The following is a 22,432-nucleotide window of genomic DNA, read 5'->3' on the forward strand; positions in this document are numbered from 1 at the left end:
CACTTTAATCCTTGCAAAGGCACCAACGGTACTCAAGCACAAGCCTTACAGACACCAAACTCTGATCATGATATTCAGCGGCAGGTTTCTCTCCACTTTTACCAAACTTGATATTATGCTGAAAAACATGACGATGCCGGAGGAACTCAGCGGGCCAGGCAGCATCTGTGGAGAAAAGCAGGCGGTCAGCATTTCGGGTCAGGACCCTTCTTCAGGACTGAAGATAGGAAATGGGGAAGCCCAATATATAGTAGCGAAGAGCAGCGCAGTGATAGGTGGACAAAAGAGGGGAGGCGGGGCGGGCACAGGGTGGTGATAAGTAGATGCAGGTAAGAGATAGTGATGGGCAGGTGTGGGGGAGGAGGGGAGAGCAGATCCACCTGGGGATGTGTCAAAGGTAAAGAGAGGGGGGCAAAACAGGTTGAAGAAAAAGAGGCTTGGAAAGGGAGGAGAAGCAGCAAAGAAGCATGGTGGTTGGGGGGGGGGGGGAGAGGGTTTGTGGGGAAGTGGGTTAGGGATTACCTAAAGTGGGAGAATTCAATGTTCATGCTGTTAGGCTGCACGGTTCCACGATGGAAAATGAGGTGCTGTTCCTCCAGGTTGCGCTTGGAGTTCTCCTGGCAGTGGAGGAGGCCGAGGACTGTTGTATATCAGTGATAGCGCGGGAGGGGGAGCTGAAGTGACTGGCAACGGGGGAAAAATGAAATTACGCTGTTGGATATGATCAATAATTCTTAGCGAGTTCACCTCATGTTTGTGTGTCTGTGGATTTACTGAACCTGCTAACCTAATGGATGTTGAGGTGGAGAGGCAGCACTTTTTGCTCTGCATCTCACGCCTCAATCGGAGCTGGACGTGCTCGAGTTAAGATGTGATTTTGCACCCGAATGATTCCAAGTCGGGTTTGTACCAACGTGACTGGGAATCTGAAATTTGCATGCAATTTTCTGGCGTCAGTTCATGATCAAAGTACCAGACATCTCCTGGAGCGATACAGAAGGCAGGAATTCAGGAGTACCACAAGGGATTCATTTATTTCCTTCTCACAGGGCAACCTCTGGGACCAGTTCTGTTACTGTTGCATACATGCTTTCCAACTTCAATCATTTTCAATAATACTTATACCTTACTTTAGTGATCATTTCAATTCTTGAGAAGGAAATGTAATGAAATCTGAGGCAGCAGCTCCCTGCGTCACTGCTTCTTGTTACCCATCGATGAGTCCCAAAGTTTCAGTCCAGCTGATCTGCTTTGGTTCATCTTCATACAATATACTCAATCCCAAATGATGTTGAATAGCAAATCGCAACAAAATAAGATGCTGGTCGTAAGTTGACTAACGCAAAAACAAATTGCTGGGAAGTTATCAAATCAGCCATCTATTAAGCACTGGACCCAGAATTACTTATTAGTGAAGTCAATGGAATAAGAAAATTAAGCTGGATGCACAATAGGTAGTCAATTCAAAATCAGCAACTTTGCAACAACACCCGAGATTAACATTCCCTCTGTCAGAGTTCTCAACGAACGGTGACTCCCGTTGTGTACACAGCTGGGACCACAGAAAAAGATCAAGCAACAAGCAGGTGAATGGGGCACGAATCTGATTTTAGTATCGTTGGTTGAAAGATAATTGGTGATGTGAATGCTGGAGAAATGGCCTGCACTGCTTCAAGTAGAGCAATGGGATCTTCAAGTCTCATCAAAGCACTGGATGGGATTTTAATTTCATTCTAAGGACATAGCCTCTGACAACACAGCACTTCCTCAGAATGGAGTGTCAGACAACACTGTGGGTTCAAGCTTTATGATGGACTTTAAATCTACAAAGTGATTTGCATGAGAAAATTCAACATAGCTGATGCAGACGGAGGTTAGAAGACGAGTTGAACGAGTTGTGACAGGACAGGGTTTGTCCCAGAGACCAAAGTCATCATCTTCGGTCTTCCCAATGTGGCTCACACAAGGTTGGACATGCGATTCATTAATACAAAGGCAGTGAAGAGTCAGGAGATGATGGTGGTGAGGTAGACCAACTTGTTGCCAATGTACAATGGAACCTGATCATGTGGTTTTGGATGAAGTTCCTGAGAGCATGTTCCTGTTCTGGCTTTACACCCCAAACAGAAGGCCAAGAACATCCAGCAACCTTCAGAGCACGTAGACTTCCATTCTCGTGTACAAAATCTTTGCCACATACAGGTGTGGAGGCCCGATCATTGGGGATGTTTAAGGAAGAGATTGATAGGTATCTAATTAGTCAGGGTATCAAGGGATATGGGGAAAAGGCTGGGAATTGGGGCTGGATGGGAGAATAGTTTAGCTAATGGTGAAGTGATGGAGCAGACTTGATGGGCCGAATGGCCTACTTCTGCTCCTTTGTATTGTGATCTTGTGATAAATCTCATACTCTTCAAGCAAAGCTTCTGTCCCTATAGGATATGTATCCCCTCTCACTTCAGACCAATGTTCACTGTGCGTTTAACAGCACAATAAAGGTTTTCCACAGTACAGTCCGTAGCTTCACTGTGAAAGGAGCTGCTTGGATTGTGGAACTAACGGTGTTTACCTCCAGCGCTGCCTCCGACTCCTCGAGAGTTGCCTGCAGCTCTTCTTTCTCCATCTCGAGTTTCTTCTTGGACTTCTGCAGCTCATGGACACTCTTCCCTCCCTCGCCCAGCTGGTCGGTCAAGTCGGTAATCTCCTCTGCAGAATTAATCCAGGAAGGAAGAGGGTCAAATGTCAGCATGGAGCATCGTCAGCAATAACAAACCGAACTTAACCATGATCTTAACCTAGCACAATGTCCCAGGTGCTTCATGGGGGGGGGGGGCATCACCAAACAAAAGTGACACCAATGAAAATCAAAAGATGCCGGAAACCTGGACAAAAAATGGAAAAGGTTGAAAAAATCTCAGCAGTTCAGGCAGCATCTACGGAGAGGGAAACAGCAAATGCTTCAGGTCGGGGACCAAGAGAGTCATAACTGAGAAAGAGGGAAACAGGTCAGGTAGCAGAGTAGGTGGAGGGTGGGAGGGATGGGTGGGACGTGGGGAGCTTTTTTTGATAGGGTTAAAAATGGCAGTTAAGGGGCAGTGAACTCCTTTTTCAATGTAATGTGTTGCTGATGGCTGGAAAGTCTGTGTAAAGTTGTATACTCTTGGCCAACTGGGATATGCCCAGCAGGTCAGGAAATAGACAGTGAAAGAAAAAGGCAAGGAGCGTCAGAAAACTAACCCCAACCCACAGAAAACAACGTTACAGACAGTGGGCCAAGCCTCGGAAGAGGAGTGGGGTTTAAGGAGCACTTTAGATATATCGAGTTATACAGCATGAAAACAGGCCCTTCGGCCCAACTGAGAACTGGGGAGGTTCTGACGATGGGTCTTCGACCGGAAACATTAGCTCTGTTTCTCTTTCCACAGATGCGGCCTGAACTGCTGAGTACTTCCATTCAGGAATGTGACCCCAGGCTGGGTGTCATGGTGAACAGGGAGGGTGCTAATTCGGGGTAATCCTTCGCTTTACACCGGGGCTGGGAAGCTGCAGAACTCAACCTCTTCTGTGTTCAATTACAGTTTAACTACCTGACCTGTACTTAATGGGACCAGATCAGTTCAGGTACATCCTGGAGCTGGGGTCAGATCACATTGGATCAGCTCTTTACAGATAAACGCACTAAGGCTCAGTCACGTGGGGCAGGACAGTGGCAGCAGGTAGCCCAGTCCGTGAACGCAGAGCAGCAAGTGATGGTTAAAAAAAAAACTTTGAAGACTTTATTTATACAGCACGATGAGTCCGCGGCGCCCATTTTAAACCCATGTTAACCTCCCCATACGTCTTTGTAATGTGGGAGGAAACCCACGCAGACACGGGGAGAACGTACAACCTCCTTACAGACAGTGGCGGGAATTGAACCCGGGTTACTGGCGCCATAATAGCGTCGCGCTAACCGCTACACTACCGTGCCACCAATGCATGGTTCGAGGAATACAAACCATGTATGGAGCGTACCTTGAAAAGACTTTGCAGTGGGGTGGAGCTTCACTGCACAGTCTGGCCACCGATACAGAGCACTACTTCACTGGGTGGGAGTGGAGACAAAGATTGTAACTGCTCAGTCTGTGGCTCGGGTTGGGTTTTAATTTTATACATGCATTGATCTCCGTGGTATTTGCAGACTCTGCGACTCTGATAGGGGACGCCGTGGATCTGAGGCAGACTCCTACACAGTGTCCCAATTTGTCCTGGGTTGGCGGAGGGAGAACCACGGAGGGGTATAGAAAGCTGCAGGTCATTGAAAGGTCGAGGGATGGGACCAAGTAAAGAGGAAGACATAAAAACGCAGGGAGAGCATTAAAAACTATCCCGTATCATCAGAGGCAGGGAACTGTGAGGAGTGGTGGAAAGGAACAGAGAAGCAGCCGACAATGTGGGGTGAGCCTGCAGTCCTGACCGGTCCCGTGTGTGCTGAAGTACAGGTGGTGGTGGTATGGGAGTTACCATGAAGATCGATCGTCTTTGGGCCACTCCACAGCATCATTCCCATGGTTTAATGTTGCCACAAAGGGTTTCAGTCCGAGGGCTAATTTCAGGTGTCAGTTCGCCCTCAACTGTGGTCACAACCGTCACGAGGTTGCGCATTCAGGACCCACGTTAGGAATGGAGCACAAAATTCTAGCTGACACTTTGGTCCAGAGGAACATCGAAAGGTCATTAATGATCGTTTTCCCCAAGGCCATGCTGGGCAGACCAGGGCTGAAGAAATGGTCAGTGACATATCAGAGCAGGTTGTGTGATGAAGCAGGCTTTCTGGTGCGGATCACACCTGTACAATAAGGCGTGGTTTTGAGGTAGTCCAGCAGTATCAATGTTTAGCTACTCAGATACTTTGTCTTCAGATCTATCATCCCAGGGTTTCTCTATCTGTTGGATACAGAAACCCTGCCCTGCATTGGATTGTCTGCCAATATGAGGCACATTCACTGTTTTCCAGCTGCCAACTATAAACCCTTCACTCCCAAACATTTGGACAGGCCAATAAAGCACTAACAGATTATTAGGTTTAATCTTGTTTACTTCCCTGCACAACCCTGATCAATATTCTACTGACATCTACAAAGACTCATGTTTCATACAGGTACGGTAGTGTAGCAGTTAGCGTAACGCTATTACAGCGCCAGCGACCCAGGTTCAATTCCGGCCACCATCTGTAAGGAGTTTGTACGTTCTCCCCGTGTCTGCGTGGGTTTCCTCCGGGTGCTCTGGTTTCCTCCCACATTCCAAAGACGTACGGGTTAGGAAGCTGTGGGTGTGCTATGTTGGCGCCGGAAATGTGGCGACACTTGCGGGCTGCCCTTAGAACACTCTACGCAAAGGTGCATTTCACTGTGTGTTTCGATGTACACGTGACTAGTAAAGATCCTAATCTTATTAATAGTACTCTTCAACACACTAATCATTGTTTCTTTATCCTTAATACCTTTCTAAGTTGTTGTACATTGACCACAGAATACAGCTTTCTACAGTCACTCCTGGCTGATGTTCATATTCAGAACCAACAGTTTGCAGCTGTACCGCGGACCCATTGTGCCTGAACTATTTTCCTCAACACTACCTTGCAATGTTTTGTTCTCCCGCTTAATGGAGTCCAGTTGCTCGATCAGCTCTTCATAGGACGCCTTCAGTTTGAAGAGCTCGGTGGTGTACTGCCGGCACTCCTTCTGTGAGGTTTCCAGCTCCGTCTGAATCTCCTCGCACTTCTGACGCCAATCAGAAATCTGCTTGTCAATCATTCGCTGCTTCTTGTCCAGGGTTGCACCTGCTGCGTTCGCCTACAGGATGGAGAGAGAACCAGTTTAAGTTCATTTGATATTTCAATATATGCCCGACGCATTGAGCAAAGTGAAGTTTAGTGGCTTGGGTGCAGTACATTACATCTCATCACAGACAGTCATCAAACTGCCAACACTGACTACTTGCTGCAAAAGGGAGAGAGCAACGATCTGTACGAAACAGGAAACATTGGCTGGAAGGCTCCGTGACTGGCTGCCTGACCTGCCGAGTTCCTCCAGCACTTTTTGTGTCTTGCTCCAGGTTCCAGCATCTGCAGAATTTCTTGTGTCTTGGTTGGAAGGCTAATTGGCCAAGGTAAATTGTTCCCAGTGCAGGTGCGTGTTGGGGGAATCAGGGGGAATTAATGAACATAGAGAGAGAGAATGGGCTGCAGAGAAATAAGGGTGAGATTGATGGGAATGTATGAGACCATCATAGAATGCTTTCCTGTATCATTAGGAAAGGAAATAAACATATGGGAGGTAACAGGTGCATCAAAAAGCTTACAAGGGAATGCCTGCAGCTAAGGTAACCTCTCATCTCTTTGTCTGCCAAATGTACTGTACGTGATCCGAGTTGCTGAGTGAGCTTGCTGAACCGCTCCCGCCAGCAGGGATCACTCCGGGGAGACGCACCTTCTCCAGGTCAATGCTCAGCTCCTCCACCTCGACTTGCAGCCGTTGTTTAGTTTTCTCCAGGCTGGAGCACTTGGCCTGGGCTGCTTCCACAGCCTCCTCAGCCTCCTGCAGTCGGGACATCAGCTTCTTCCTGTCGTGATCCAAATATGACAACGTTATTTTCTCTTCTATTCCAAGACTGTTCAAGCTTTGCACTAACAGTGGAAACAGACAACAAAGTGGTGAACAGAACCATCCCGGCACAAAACCCCTCTGCCCGATACCTCCCCACACTCCACCCAAACTTCAGAGCTAAACAAGACCAAGGGCAAAGACCAACAGCTCCTGGACCTATTGCCAGCGGTGACCTACACCAGCCGCACACTCAGCTGTATAAACTCGTGCACCAAACTGGTTCTGCTTGGATTTGAACGCACTGCAAGTTTCCAGATGAATTAGCAGGAAGCCTTCTCCACAATTCAACATGATCATGGCCACTCTGATGGTTATTTCAACACGTTCCCAGCTGTGACGATCCCTTTAACCAGCGACCCTTTGCTCTAGATTCCCCCACATGAAAAACGTCCTTTCAATATCCACCCTGTCATAGCCCCCTCAGGATCTTAGCGTTTCAATTATATCCCCTCTCCTGAACTCCAGCAGATACAAGCCTGGCCTGTTTAACTCTGTCCCATGACACAGCTGGCCCATTTCAGGTATTAATCTAATGAACCATCTCTGAACTGCTGCTAACAAATTAAAATCTTTACAATTCACTGGGTTTCTGTGCTGTGCCGTGGCGACTGTCTGCCACACCACTAGTCTAGTTACAGGTTCACGTCAGGGGACTGAGCAAAAATGCACTCCTTATTTCGCAACACCTGTCATTCAGCAACTGCCACTTCGGACGGCGAACGCGCTGGGCCGAGCCTGCTGCCTGGAATTGCTGTCGGTCCCCTCTGTTTCCCCCAGTGTTACCGAGCTGGATGCAGAGGGTCTGTCTCACTGACGTCCCACCATCTCAGGCCTGGCTGCACAGTCGGAAACAACACAACCTGAAGACGGTGTAATGTGGAGGACCCACCCCACCTCCCCCCCCGAAACACTTCCAACAGCCTTGACCGAGGCAAACGTGGCCACTAAACTTTGACTTGTCACGGCGTTCACTGAATTTAAAAGCTTTTAAATCTGTCCAACATTCAGACACATCTAGAACCTACTAAAATAAAAGTAAAGATTAAAAAAAAATGAAATTGAAAACAAATAAACATTGAGAAATAACTGAAAATATCATGCTCAAGTAGAATAATTAAAAAACATAACTCATCTCTGTTAACCAGTAGGCTTAGCATCCTTCTTGAAACCAGTGAGGTCTCAGACCCTGCACCAGCACACAGCTGCCTTGGGATTGGAAATGCAGTCCCCCAAACTGATACTCAGCAGTCCCAGCAAGACTAGTGAAGATTAGGCCCACTTGCTAAATTTCTCAGCAAGTCCTGAACTGTCATTGTTCATGGAAGTTTGGGACTTTCTTCAGTCTGAATGACTAAACTTCAAGGTTTTAACTTTGGACCACTGGGCCACACAGACAATACAATTCAGCTCAGTGCTTCCATTTTACCAGAGCAGTTCCGAAGTACAACACTAGATGGCACCCGGAGGCCAATGAACATGGGAGAAAGTTGGAGAACAAAAAAAGGGCTGCAGATACTGGAAATAATCAGCAGGTCGGGTAGCAGCTACAGTGAGAGAAACACGATTAAGTTTTTAGGTCAACAATCTTTCATCAGATTGTGGGAAGAATTCTATCGAAGCCTTCAGTACACAGAATAAAGGTTGAATCACGTTTTTGTTTGAATAACAGTTGATCGGCTAGAGATAATCCAAACACAGGCAATATTTTGTTCTAACCCTTCGCTTCCAATAGAATCAACGTTTAGAGCTGCTCTTTCAACCAACTGTTTTACTCACTGCTATTTTCTCCCATGCACAAGTTCAGGAAATAAATAAAAGAGGGGTTTAAAAAACAGAAAATGCTGGAAACACTCTGCAGGTCAGGCAGTATCTGTGGTAAAAGACTCAGGGTTAACATGCAACAGAAACTCATTTGTTTTCTCATTTTTTCAATTCAAAGGGCTTCGGACCTGAAAAGTTAACCATTTCTCTTTCCACAGACGCTGTGGGGGGCTCTCAGCAATTTCTGCTTTCATTCCAGATTTCCAGCATCTGGAATATTTTTGATTTCCGTTTATTGCTGGTCATGCCTGCTTTTACTCTGAGGAGAGTCTGTCTTAAATTGCATAATGGTGAAATGCACAAATGCTGTGCTCTAGTCTCCAGGTTAATGGAGCCAAACTCCAGGACATCTCTTTCCTTCTTAGTATTCTTTTTACTAAAAAGGAGGAACTTCGCATTCACTGCACTGAACTGGATCATCAAACTGCCCGTCCGCCAGGCTTTGATCTCCTGTACCCTCTCTCACATTTCACCATCTCAACACTACAAAATAAAGATACCCCTTCCTCTTGCTCAAGTTCCAATCATGAATAGAAATGGAAGTCCGAGCAAGATCGCGAGCTCACACATGACTCACATTCTGCATTCAGAGAACATTATCCATGATCAGTCTCTCCTCCTTTCCATCCAATGGCCTTTTCCTATCACCTGTCCCATTTCTTAACTGCCTCTAATGTGACACCAGCTTTGGTCCTGGTATTTAAGAAAGGATACCCTAGCACTGGAGGCTGTCCAGAACAGATTCATTTGGCTAATTTGTGGCATGAGAGGGTTGTCCCAGGAGACAAGGTCTGGACGAGATCAGCCACGATCATACTGAATGGCGGGGCAGACTTGAGGGGCTGAGCGGCCTCTTTCTTTCTCATATCAACTTCCTCCTCCCTTTCTGATTCTCTCAACTGTGTGTTCTGGGCTCTGAATATTGCAAACAACTCAAATTCCCGAAGCTGTCATCTGCCAACTGCTGCACCAGGCATTTTCCTAAGAGATGCCAGTCATGATCCAAGTTCATTTTTAAACCTTTTTCAAAACTAATTTAAAATTTTTTAGACACTTTAATAAAAAAGGCAAAGAACATGTTCACACAAGTTTAAAAAACTAGAGAAAATCCAACCAATATGCTTTCAGCAAGCTTCCCAGGTAACTGAAGCGTGTTAAAAACATCTTTGCCTAGAAATTCCAGTACACTCTCAGGGTGCAGGAGGTGAGCACTGCACTGGGGCTGCAGTGCCCTCAAACCCACTGCCTCAGTTCAGGATGATGCAATTTAGTATGGAGACTTAGATCAACTGTAACAACAGAACTCAGACACTCAGGGTTGGAGGATACAATGAAGATACGGATACTGAATTAGGGAGGAAACACCTGCTTGAATGACCTGGGGAAATAACTCGCAATTTTCTTTTCCATTGATTGCTACAGGAACCAGGATCCCCAGGCCAGTTTTTTCTCCCCAGGGAAGGAGAATGATTTAGCTGAAGGAGTGACCAACAGCCACCTTATTGTAGATTCTCAGCAGAGTCTGATCTATAGCCTCCAACAATTTCTATGCAGCACTATCCTTGATTGTCACTGGACCATCACTTGGAAATGCAGCCATAAACAAATTTTTTGGTGGAATTCAGCAACCTCAAGGGTCCTATGCATTTTTCACATTACTTGTGTTTTTCCAAGTAACTGTTATATTAGTGGGTGCCTGTGATTAGATTAGTTATAGCGTTCTACTTATTTATTTCCTATTAAACCACGTATCTCTCTACCTCAGTCTGTCTTGCTGCAGTTATCTACACTCTTAACAGCCACACTGAACATCTACTGCTTCAGTTTGGCCCTTCACTGTTGTCATTTATAAAACTGCCACAAAACTTCTGGCCTAGCGGAGCTGAAAGGGATACACCAGGGTTGAGGTCAAGAGGACCTGAAAGAGTGAAGGGAGAGCGGACCGTGTAGGGTGAACCAGGAGCAGGGATGGAGAGTGCGGAGAGGCAACTTAACGTGGGCCGGGCAACGTGAAGAGGTGCAGGGGGGCGAGGCAGCGCAGGAGGTTGGCAGAAGCACGATCAGGCCGAGAAAGCGAAGCGAGAGCGTAGGGCAGAGGGGGAGCGGGCGGGCGGCAGGGAGAAGCGCAGAGGCGGCGGGATGACCCGGAGTGCATCTGGCAAACTAGATGCGGACCCGGCAGGGTGGAGCTGAAGCGGACCTGAAAGGGTGATGGCCCAACGGAGCTCAGGCGGACCTGGAAGGAATACACCGGGGTTGAGCTCAAGCGGACTTGAATGTGACAGTGCAGCGCGCAACTCAAGCGGACCTGAAAGGATGATGGCAGAACGGACCGTGTAGGGTGAACGCAGGAGCAGCGATGGACAGTGCAGAGGGGCAACCTAACGTGGGCAGGGCAACGTGCAGAGGTGCGGGGGGGGGGGGGGTGGTGCGAGGCAGCGCAGGAGGTTGGGTGAAGTACGATCAGGCCGAGAAAGCGAAGCGAGAGCGTAGGGCGGAGAGCGGAGCGGGCGGTAGGGAATCTGGCAAACTAGATGCGGACCCGGCAGGGTGGAGCTGAAGCGGACCTGAAAGGGTGATGGCCCAGCAGAACTCAAGCGGACCTGGAAGGAATACACCGGGGTTGGGCTCAAGCGGACTTGAAAGTGACAGTGCAGCGCGCAATTCAAGCCGACCTGAAAGGATGATGGCAGAGCGGACCGCGTAGGGTGAACCAGGAGCAGCGATGGACAGTGCGGGGGGGGGGGGGGGTCAACTAAAAGTTAGCCGGGCAATATGAAAAGGTGCAGAGTGACGAGCCCGGCAGGGTGAACCCCTGACAAGCTGAGAAAGTGAAGCGAGGGCGAACCACTTAGGGCGGAGAAGGAGCGGGCGGCAAGGGAAGGAAGCGCAGAGGCGGCGGCATGACCCGGAGTGCATCTGGTACACTAGATGCGGACCCGGCAGGGTGGAGCTGAAGCGGACCTGAAAGGATGATGGCCCAGCGGAGCTCAGGCGGACCTGGAAGGAATACTCTAGGGTTGAGCTCAAGCGGACCTGAAAAGGGTGACGGCAGAGCTCTGCCCTGGCGGACCCGACGGCAAGGAGCAGACAGCATTGAGGGGGTTTCACCGACAGAGATACTTGGTGGGGGAAGGATAGTTTCATAGGCACATCAACTAACACGGCAAGGTTGTTAGCAAAACGTGTGGAATCTTGGGCTTCCTAAACAGACACATTGAATATAGAGCAGGAAAGTGAAGCTGAATCAAAGGCAAAAAAAATCTACCGATGCTGGGATCTGAAAAAAAAACAGAAAATGCAGGAAAAACACATTAGGTCCTGCAGCAACTATGCGAAAGAAACAAAGTAAACATTTAGGATCGTTGATACTTTATGCCGAACCCCTTATAAAGCTCTAGTTGGGCCACTTGTAGAGATTGAGGTCAGTTCGTGCTAGTTTTATGGAACAGCATAGCACCTGGACATTAATGGCCGAGACCTCTGTAAAACAAAATTAAAAAATGGATAGGAAAGGTTTAGAGGCAGATGGGTCAAATATGGGACTGGCTTACAATATATATTAATGGCTTGGAAGAAGAATAATGTACAATAATCACATCTGTGCGATGGCAAGAAGCAAGGAGGCATTGGATCAACGGTGGGTGGGCTGTGGGGTGGCTATACGGGGGGAAGAATCAACCACGATTGGCAGAGCAGACTCGATGGGCCGAATGGCCTAATTCTGCTCCTATGTCTTATGGTCTAAACCCTCCAAATGGATTCCCCTCATTCAACGTTTGACAGTTGGGCGACTTTGTTGAGCGTGCTGAATTTTGATTATCCACGATGTATTAAGGAAGGTGAAGAGGGTACAGAGGAGATTGACTGGGATGTGGTCTGGGTTGGAATGCTTGTGTAACGAGAGACTGGAGAGATTGGGCTTGTTTTCCTTGGAGCAGAAGAGGCTGGGGTGGGGGTGGGGATGCTGAAAGAAGTCTCCAAAGTTACGATGGGCAGAGGTGGGGCAGGTTGTTGGAAACTTTTCCCCATTGCAGAGGTGGCTGAAACACGAGGGCAGAGGTTTAGAGTTGGGGGTAAGAGGCTTGGAGGAAGGAGTGGATGGTTGGAATCTGGTGCACACTCCCTGAGGGGTAGTGGAGGCAGGTACACTCACAACATTGAGATGAGAACTTGAACTGCCAAGGCACAGAAGGCCGAGTGCCGGTAAATGTGAATTGTACAGATGTGACCTTGGCAATGGGCATGGACAGAGTGAGCGCAAAGGGAGTGTCTGTGTTCTATGACTCTAGAAGGGGTTCTTTTCTTGGTTCGTCAAACTAAGGATCATTTTCCCTGAATTTTTCTGATCCTTTAGTGAAGTCATTTCATCAAGTAAATACATGGCTGGCATGGACTTGGCTGGGTAAAGGGACTGTTTTCATGGTGCTTTACTCTATAACAGTTTCTACTGATGAAAAGCATTTCTAATTTTAATGTCTATAAATGGCAGTCTTGAGGTTGCAATGAACACTTCATAAGGCAATGTCATACACAGCAGCAGGGTTTGATTCTGTGAGAATACTACCAACAAGAACCCAGCAGCTGAGAGTCAGTTATACATCAGATGTGTTTAAAGAGACCCCATTAACAACGTTATTCCCAAAACAAAGTAACAAGTTTGAGACACAAGAGGCTGGAAATCTGCAGCAACACACAAAGGAGCTGGAGGAACTCAGTGGGTCAGGCAGCATCTATTGGAGGGAGTTGGACAGTTGACGTATTGAGTCAAGACCCTTCATCTGGGCTGATGAATCAGGGCAGGAAGACCATTGACTGCCAGTGTCCCCAGTTTTTAGGGAGACTTCTACTTTTCCACTGTGCTACACGAGGTAAAAGGGCTTTGTATTTCAGTCTTCAACAGCCAATTCTAATTTAATTCTAATTTGCCAATTCTATTTCTATAATAGCAAATTTTAAAAATTTCTAAAACAGTTGATTCTAATTCAGTCTAATTGACTGTTGAGGAGCAAAATCAGAAATCTCTTTTTCCTAATGAGGCATAGTGGGAAAGTACAAGTCTCCCTAAAAACTGGGGACACTTGGCAGTCAATGGTCTCAAAGGCCCAAGGTTTGATTGTTTGATAGCTGGTCTGGAAAATCTGACTTCACTCATTAAACCCCAGTTTTGAAACCCATTGCTAATTCTGAATTGGAACATGGAAGAAGAAAAGGGCAAGTGAAGGGTTTTAGAACTATAGACAGATAAAAGGCATAATTAAAGGTTAAAAGAAAAGATTGGGTGCCAACAACAAACTGGGAGGGGACTATGGTCAACAATTTAAGCCAGATTTCTGTTCACTCATTGTTTTCTGTCGCTCCCATGACTTGGCTTCTGAATAAGAGTGTGAGTCAATGAAAACACCACCTTTTCTGAACACAGCTTCAGTACACAAGCAAGATTGACCCTCGAGAACAGTGCCACAGTATAGGAAGAGTTGTGTTTCAGATAAAACAGTAAACTGAAGAGTCCACCAGCTGGTGCTGTACAAGATCCCATGGTTGCTTATGAAGTGAAGCACAGGAGTGACTTGGTGAAGAGTCATGCTGCCACCATCAGGGCAGATGAACTGATCATTCATTCCACTGCCGTTTCTAGTTCCACGCTGTGTGTGTCATGTGATTTCTGAGCAAATGGGTATCAATTACAACTTAGCTGCTGTGAGTGCTGAGGATGTAAAGCATATAAGATAAATACAAGTTTTTTTTTGATGATGGCTTTGAAATTCAGTCACATAGTCTTTTTTTCGAATGCTACTTTGACTGGAATTCAAATATTTCCAGGATGGAATGTGATTGTGACAATTTCCAGAGCAAATCCTGTTTCTCTGGTCACCTCTAGTGGCAAATCATCCATGTCCAACATGATTTCTGCATTAAATCTACATCCGATGATGTCAATTCCTGTGTTCTGAAAAGCACGACTCATTGGCCGCTCCCAGGACATCCAGGAGTTAATACACAAATCCCTGCTGAAATCCCACTCAGTTAAGTCCCATTATCTATCTCCCCTCCTTCAGTGATGCCCCTCCCCCCGCCACATCCAATGCAATAACCCTGTGTTGCACACATCAAATTATTTGCAAAAATGTTATTGCTTATGGGCACTTTTAGATACTGCACCAGGAAAATATCATAAAATTATGAACAAAGGAAATGCAAACAAAAATGTGGTGTTTGATTGGCTCAGTTAGCTGTCTGTCAGAGCTCCGCTTAAAATTTGGTATCCTTGACCAGTTTACCGAAGCAACATGTCTGTTTTCTAAATTCGCGACAAAATATCACATCAAAGACTTTTTGGTTATGGGAACACACGCACACACAAACAAACAAACAACCGCACGCACGCATGCACACACACACACACACACTATCCCAACTATCAGAATCTATTTGGACTCCTCAAAGTGCCAGGCTTATCTATAGAAACGAGAGCAGGTAGCTGAAAACATATTCTTCTTAGGTAAAGGAGCAAAGCCAAAACAGGAAATTAAGGATAAGACGTTAAGGAAACAAGTTTGGCCAAGGCAATCTGTTCATGCAGCTCCTCACTTACTTGCTCCCTGGCAAATGTTATCTTGGCATGACTCAACTATCTCCAGCCCTTTGTGAATAGTTTATTGCCTTCATTATAAATATTTCCTGCTTTCAACATGAGGACTGTTATTAGGATCCATAATTGACAGTTCCAGCTTGCGACTTTTTTTTTAAATTGATGTTTTCACTAAAAGTAGCTTGCAAACAGGTTTCAAGGGCAGCACAGCTCATGCAGCACCAGTAGCAGGTTCAATCCTGACCTCCGATGCTGACTGTGCAAAGTTCGCATGTTCTTCTGGCGAATACAATGGTTTCTTCTGAGTGTTCTGGTCTCCTCCCACATTTCAAAGAATTGCAGGCAGGTAGGTTAATCAGCCACTGTAAAGTGCCCGTACTATATAGGTGAGTGGTGCAATCTAGAAGGAGATGATAGGAACGTGGAAAAATAATTCCTGATGTAGTAACATTGCAGTTTTCAGGACTCAATTCCAAAATTTCAGATAATCCCCAATTCCACTCTCTTCTCGCACATTTTCAGCACATGGTTTAACTCTTTTCCGGTATTTCTGACTTCATTCATGTCTCTGACTTACACATCCTCCAGTGTACCATCCGTTCATCAACCTTTTCTACCCTTCCTCAGTTAGCACCACTTGGTCGCTCCGTCCCTTCGCCCTTAGCACAGACCTTTTGCTCTGCCCACCACCCCCACCCGTTTTGCTCCAATTTTGAACTTGTTTAATTTCCAACTCCTCCCAGTTCCAATGAAAAGGCATCAATCTGAAGTGTTAGCGGCCTCTTCCTCCAGTGATGCTGTCGGATCTTCTGAGTATTTCCAATATCTTCGACTTATATAATGGGAGCTGAGTTTGTGGGTTTTCAGGTACGGGAATGTCGGATGAAATAACAGCATTCCCACCATCAAGTGCAGCATTTAAACTCCATTCCTGCATATTGTGGGGCCTGGGGGCACATACACTCCAAATGCACAGAATGCACTCCAATGTTCAGCAGCGGAGCTCCAGTCTCCATCCACAGGTTAGACTGTAGAGTTGTCTACACTCCCATATTTCAGATAAGGAAGTCAATGGTCAGCTGATGAAGTTCTACAGAGACAAGCCACATGGCCCAGGTAGTCTTCCTGAGAGTTTCTAAAACCAACCAGCCTTCATCATTTGAGTGAGCTTTAAAAAAAGAGCAAAGTCCAAAGACTGGCAAATAGCCAATTCAGCATCTATCTTTATGTCATGGATCAAGCATTAATGGGAAACTTAACATCTATTGCTGGTAACATTAGAAAGAAGGCAATAAGAAGTACTTTGATCAATATGGCTCAAGAGGAGAGGATCGCCATGGATTTACGAAGAGACATACGTCCTGATGTCATTTTTTGGGAGTGCTTTAAGGAAATGGTCGACTACATTGCGACAGGAAATTTGGCATGTTTGGATCTTGACAAGGCTCTTGGATCGTTAGCCAAAGACAATAAAAATTGGATCCATATTCTTTGGCGTTTAGAAGAATGAGGGGAGCTCTCAGTGTAACATGCAAGATCCTGAGGGGGCTTGACCGGGTAGACATCGAGAGGTTTTCACTCGTGGGAGAGCCTCAAACAAGGGGACATAGTTACGCTCCATGGGGGCATAGGAATTTCTTCTCACAGAGGGCAGTGAATCTAAGTGATTCTCGACCCGAGACGGTTGTGGAGGCGAGATCGTTGGAGATACTTAAAGAAGAAAGATGATAAATTTTTGAAAGGTATGCAAATTGAGGGCCATAGGAAACTGGTACAGAAGGAGAGATGACAACTGGGGTAGATCAGCCATGATCACATTGAATAAGGGGGAAGGCTTGAGCGGCCCACTCCTGCTCCTACCTTCTCATGGTATGGACAAAAGAGGAAGCTTTGGCAACGGTTTGAAATTTGGCTTATTAAGTGAGCAGAGGAAAACCTAAGTGACTCCAGGCTCCAGAACACAAACCAGAGCGGAATCAGGGAGTACTACTCCTTCACACAAATCAACTGCAAAGGTTTACAGTAACTATAAGAAAAGCTAACTGAATGTGTGTCCAAAGATATAAAGCAAAGATCCCAGGATATGAGAATTAGCTTGTACTAGGCTTGGCAGCCTACGTGGAATTCTGGAGGTCACGCATCTCCAGGATATCCTCAAAGTGCAATCAAAGTGAGGTACTTGAGAGTTATCAGCGATGGAAGAATCTGAGGGTGATTCCTTCCGGGAACACATGATTCAGGGACATATTACTGAACTATCCAACATCCTTAACAAAATGGGCAACTCAGCCTGAAAATGTATTGGAGGTTGTCACCAAATCTATAACCTGGGGTATGGGTCAAACTCAGATGTTTCACTTTCATTTAGCCGTCCTCCAGAGAGCACAGTGAAGATAGATAACAGATAACACAGGGAGATAAAATTCTGGACAAATTTTCAGGAAAAAAAAATGGGATATTTTCAGGCAAGAATGATTGAGTGGTGGGACCTACCCAATGGATTGCAGAAAATTTCCCAGTCCTGTGCTTGCTTATTCCCATATCCAATTTATATGTTTTCTTGGTTCACTGGGAACATTGACCCACAACAGTCATCCTGAGGAATAAATCCTACTCCAAGAGACACGAGCACATTATTCAGGCTGATGTTACTTTATACTTGGAGGGGGTGACCTTTCAGATGACATTTGAAACTTTCAGGTCAACATTAAGGATCTCACATCATCATCTGATGTGGAGGGGAGAGCTCCCTTGCGTCCTGGTCAATATTTAGCCTTTAGCTAACACTACTGGATACAGATTATGTCATCATGTTGGACTTTGCTGTCCTGCATTTGCTGCTGTATTCCTTGTATTACAACAACGACTTTCAAGTCAACAGTGATCACACACCAGAATGTACTTTGTTAGCCAGCAACGCATCATAGGGCTCAAAGTTTATACATAAATGGAGGTCTTTATTTATTGAAGTCTCGCTGTACCTTTATTCAGAGTATTTATGGGTAAGTTTGCATCAGCCAGTGTTAGAGATGGGGTGGGGAATATGACACAGTAAGCAGTCTACTGTACAGCAAACAAAATCAATTTACTCAAGAAAGCAGCCCATTTAATGAGGAAATAGAAACCACAATAAAATCAAAAAAAGATCGAGTTCTCCAAAAGCAAAGTACGGTCAGTGGGGGAGATGAACACTGGTGGTACAGTGACACAGCCAGTAGAGCTGCTGCCTCACAGCTCCAGTGACCCAGGTTCAATCCTGACCCCGGTGCTATCTGTGTCCACAGAGATTTCCTCTGGGTGCTCTGGTTTCCTCCCACATCCCAAAGACGTGCAGGTTGGTCGGTTAATAGACTACTGTAAGTTGCCCCCAGTGTGTGGTTTCATCTGGATTCTGGGAAGGGAGGAGAGTTGTTGATAGGAATGTGGGAAAGATAGGTCATGGGGAAAATTAACAGGGAATGGGATTGTTCTGAGAGCCAGAGTGGACTCAATGGGTCAAAATGGCCTCCAATGTTGTATGGAAATGTAACACCAATTTATCCTCTTGATAATTGAGAATGAATGTAGGCCCAGACTGTGTACAGAGCTTTAAGCTTCATGCCTTTCATCTTACAGATACTAACTCTCTTAGTCTAACCCTATATCTACCGGAGGAATGTATTGAACAAAAGGATGTTTTGATTCCACTGAACACGTTTCCTTATGTGATGGATTGACTTGAAGTATGAAATCCTCCAAAATTGTAAACACTTGCTTGTAACATGTGGTGAAAGGAGGAGGTAAAAAAGATGTCCAATACATGTACAAAAATATTCTAAGAGGATTTATTTTTCAGTGTGTTGTGGAAGGCAGCCAAGCTTTTGTTCAGAGTGTTTCTTTGATCATAAAAAACAGAACAATCTGTGCGATGTCTGATCCCAACAACTGACAGTCAGTACAACTGACTGCTTTGATCTCAGGAGCTGCCTTGGTGACACCTCACAGCATAAATCTGAAAGACGTGACTAAGAGCAGATGGTGCAATGCAATAATCTGCTGAAGGAAGCTCTTAGATCGTAGGAGTTGTTCCAAATGCAATCATTGAAAGTAAAGCTTTGGGAATATCCTGTTCACCAGCCAAAATGAAACTACTATTCCACTGCCATTCTTAAAAGAGGAAGAGAGAACATTTTCAGTGGAATCTGTGTCCTGGAACCTTTCTGGTCTTCTAGAACTCTAGTCTTCAAGGAACTGCTATCATTCCAATAAGTATTTTTCTTTATCAACACTTCCGTCATTCATTCTTAAGGGTGGAGCCTTTTATTCATTGAATCTTTGGGACCGTTAGCTTGCTTTATTGTTGGAATTATTACTATTTTGTTTTAATGTCTTCTGTTCCCTCAGGTCTTCATGCATCACACCAGGGTATGCAATAGTTAAAAAGTGAGGGGGAAAGGTCTGAGCTCTGCTCTCGTGAGGAAGGTGCAGCTAGTGATAGGATTGTTGATTTGGATTTAACATTGGTGGACAGAACACAATCTGAAAAAGCTTAATGTTGATTGAAAATCATGATGTGGAACCATGACTTTTTTTTAAGATGGGAACTTTAGAACAAGTACTGGGACTGCCATCATGTGACTGAATCGGGTAATTGCTATTTGGTTTGTCCCCTTTGACTCTCACCAAATTTTATTGATGCACAATAGAAAGCATCCTATCTGGATGTATCACATCTTGGTACAGCAACTGCTCTGCCCAGGACTGTAAGAAACTGCAGAGAGTTGTGGATACAGCCCAACGCATCACGGACACCAGCCTCTCCTCCTTGGACTCTGTCTTTACCTCTCGCTGTCTTGGTGAAGCGGCCAGCATAATCAAAGACCCCACCCACCCAGGTCCTCTACCATCGGGACATACTTCCAGACTTAAGGACAGCTTCTACCCCACTACGATAAGACTGTTGAATGGTTCCCTTATATGATAAGATGGACTCTGACCTCACGATCTACCTTGTTGTGACCTTGCACCTTATTGCACTGCACTTCACCTGTAGCTGTGACACTTTGTACTGTTATTGTTTTTACCTGTACTACCTCAATGCACTCTGTAATAACTCAATGTAACTGCACTATGTAATGAATTGATCTGTGCGATCGGTATGCAAGACAAGTTTTTCACTGTACCTTGGTACAAGAGACAATAATAAACCAATAACCAATATTTGCAGTCCTGATGCTCCAAGTAAACCAGACCCGAATTTCTGACTCTCTACTGTAACAAAGAGTGTTTCCATCCAGTACATTGTTTTCTTCGACACCAGTCCATTTCTCAACAGCACATCCACGTGTTTCAGACTTGAATACTCCATTGATTTTTGTCAGCCTCCCAAATCACGCCATCAACAGCCATGTTTCCCATCCTGCAATAATCCAAATTACCACCAGGAATTTTGATCTGTCTTTTGGCCATTCTTGCCTCAAGACATTAGCCCAATTGCACACAACCTCCTCCAGCCCTACAACCCCAGAGAATTCTACGACTTCAGAATCAATCTTCCCTTCATCTCATGCCTTCAGCTGCTTGAGACTCACTCTCTGGAATTCTCTTTAAACCTTTTTCTCTCCTCATTTTAGGATGCTGCTTAAAATCCAAATCCTTTGACCAAACTTCTTTTCACCTTCTAGTCTCTCTTTTCACTTTTAACCCGTTTTTCTCATACCTCTGAGAAGTGCCAAGAAATACATTTCTACATTAAGAGTTCTGCACAACTCAACAGTCCATGGTGATGTTTTTGAATGTGACTGCACCCTGGTGATATGGCATTGGAATCTAATCAATTGAAATTACTGGTTGAAGAGATATCTGAAAGATCCTGGTTGGTTAAGCTTCTGACATGGTGAAAATCTTAAGGCAGCGGTACACATTCAGACACAAGATTTTTCTTCTTTAAATTTCATTTTGTCCCAACCAGGAGTTGGATAGACAAAGTCCCATTTTACTTAATTCGAATGCAACATATGCTTTTGTTTCAAAGAGGAGACAGATTGTCTTGGTAAACCTGATATACAAAAGGAAGCTTCATGTATTCAGGAAGACGTTGGTGTATGCTAAAATCATAGTACAAATATGTGGGTTATTAACATCTCACATCATGATTTAAACACATCCATAGCAGTGTAAACTGTCATGCTATTTGGCTCAAGTTTCCCAGGAACTAATCAAAAAGTATTTAAAGACTTGCTTCACTCAGGACACCCCTCAGAAAATACATCCCCAATCCCTGTACTATGTGCCAACTTTGATCTTTCTGGATATCAAGGTAAACCACATACAGAACATATGTATTCAATGTGTGTGACATGCTGTAATTTATTGTGAGGAACATCACCAGAAGGTCTGCAAGTGCTCTTAAAAAAAAAGCAATCTGGGGAACACTACATTTTCACAATATCCCTGTCACAGTATCAAAAACTAAAAATCTTCACATTTCCCGAGAGTCTGCCCATGCTGCCTCACACATACTTTGTTTCTCACTGATGAATGACTCAGTTGGTGACATGGGATTAATGCACAGGCTGAACAAATCTTAAATCAGCCATTCTCATTTCTGTAAATCTTATGTAGCAAAGATGATTTCAAATGAATGGAAATGATTACTTTATTGGTTCTCCATTATTTAAGTAAACTGAAAGAGCTGGAGTTTTGTTTTTAAATTAAATTAAATTTTAATAACACTCAAGTATCTGGAAGAAAACCAAGCAGGAGCTGTAGTTATTACCAATGATCCCAGACGATTTATTCAATTGTAGTTGACCTCACAGTAACCCTTAGCAATCACAGTAAAACTTCATTAATCCTCTAAACCAAAGGCAGCGCGGGGACTGGGGCCCCGGTGCGTTAAAGGGAGCGCGGGGACCGGGGCCCCGGTTCGTTAAAGGGAGCGCGGAAACCAGCTCTCCTGATGTTGAATCAGAGTGTCCAAACAATCGGATTACAGATTATTAGAGTTTTACTGAACGAAATGACTGGGCTATATTGTCCTTCAACTTATTGCCGAGATGGAGACAAACCCAGACATTAGTTGATAAATGTCAGCCATAGATGGAACTTGTCAAATTAAACATCGCTGTATAAAATAGAACCATAAAATGACAGCTCTTAAAACACTTCCTGCTTCCTCACCAGGTGACTAACACAATCAGCTCCTCCAATCAATCATTTTGAAGAGCAGACTGGATGTCCAACCATGTATACCTTAACAGTTTCTATGCTCCTCAACAATGAATGAATTATTTTGAAGTGTAATAATAAAAAAGCCCATATTTAATCCGATGCATCACAGTGTTGTACACCTCTGTTGACCTACAATGCTCATCTCAGCAATATTCTAATA

The 22,432-nt window shown here is 45.1% G+C and overlaps 1 protein-coding gene across 1 annotated transcript in view; it reads right to left on the reverse strand.

Moving 5' to 3' along the window:
* LOC127579745 (myosin-16) overlaps window positions 1–22,432 on the reverse strand; it is a 168,167-nt gene that overhangs the window by 23,696 nt on the left and 122,039 nt on the right. Inside the window, exons 13-15 of the mRNA XM_052032626.1 lie at window positions 6,471–6,603; window positions 5,618–5,834; window positions 2,570–2,706 (exon numbers count right to left, since the gene is read on the reverse strand). Of these exons, the coding sequence (XP_051888586.1) occupies window positions 2,570–2,706; window positions 5,618–5,834; window positions 6,471–6,603 (487 nt within the window). The remainder of the gene's footprint in view (window positions 1–2,569; window positions 2,707–5,617; window positions 5,835–6,470; window positions 6,604–22,432) is intronic.

This window comes from Pristis pectinata, chromosome 18, assembly GCF_009764475.1.
Source record: "Pristis pectinata isolate sPriPec2 chromosome 18, sPriPec2.1.pri, whole genome shotgun sequence".
In the NCBI taxonomy this organism is placed as follows: domain Eukaryota; kingdom Metazoa; phylum Chordata; class Chondrichthyes; order Rhinopristiformes; family Pristidae; genus Pristis; species Pristis pectinata.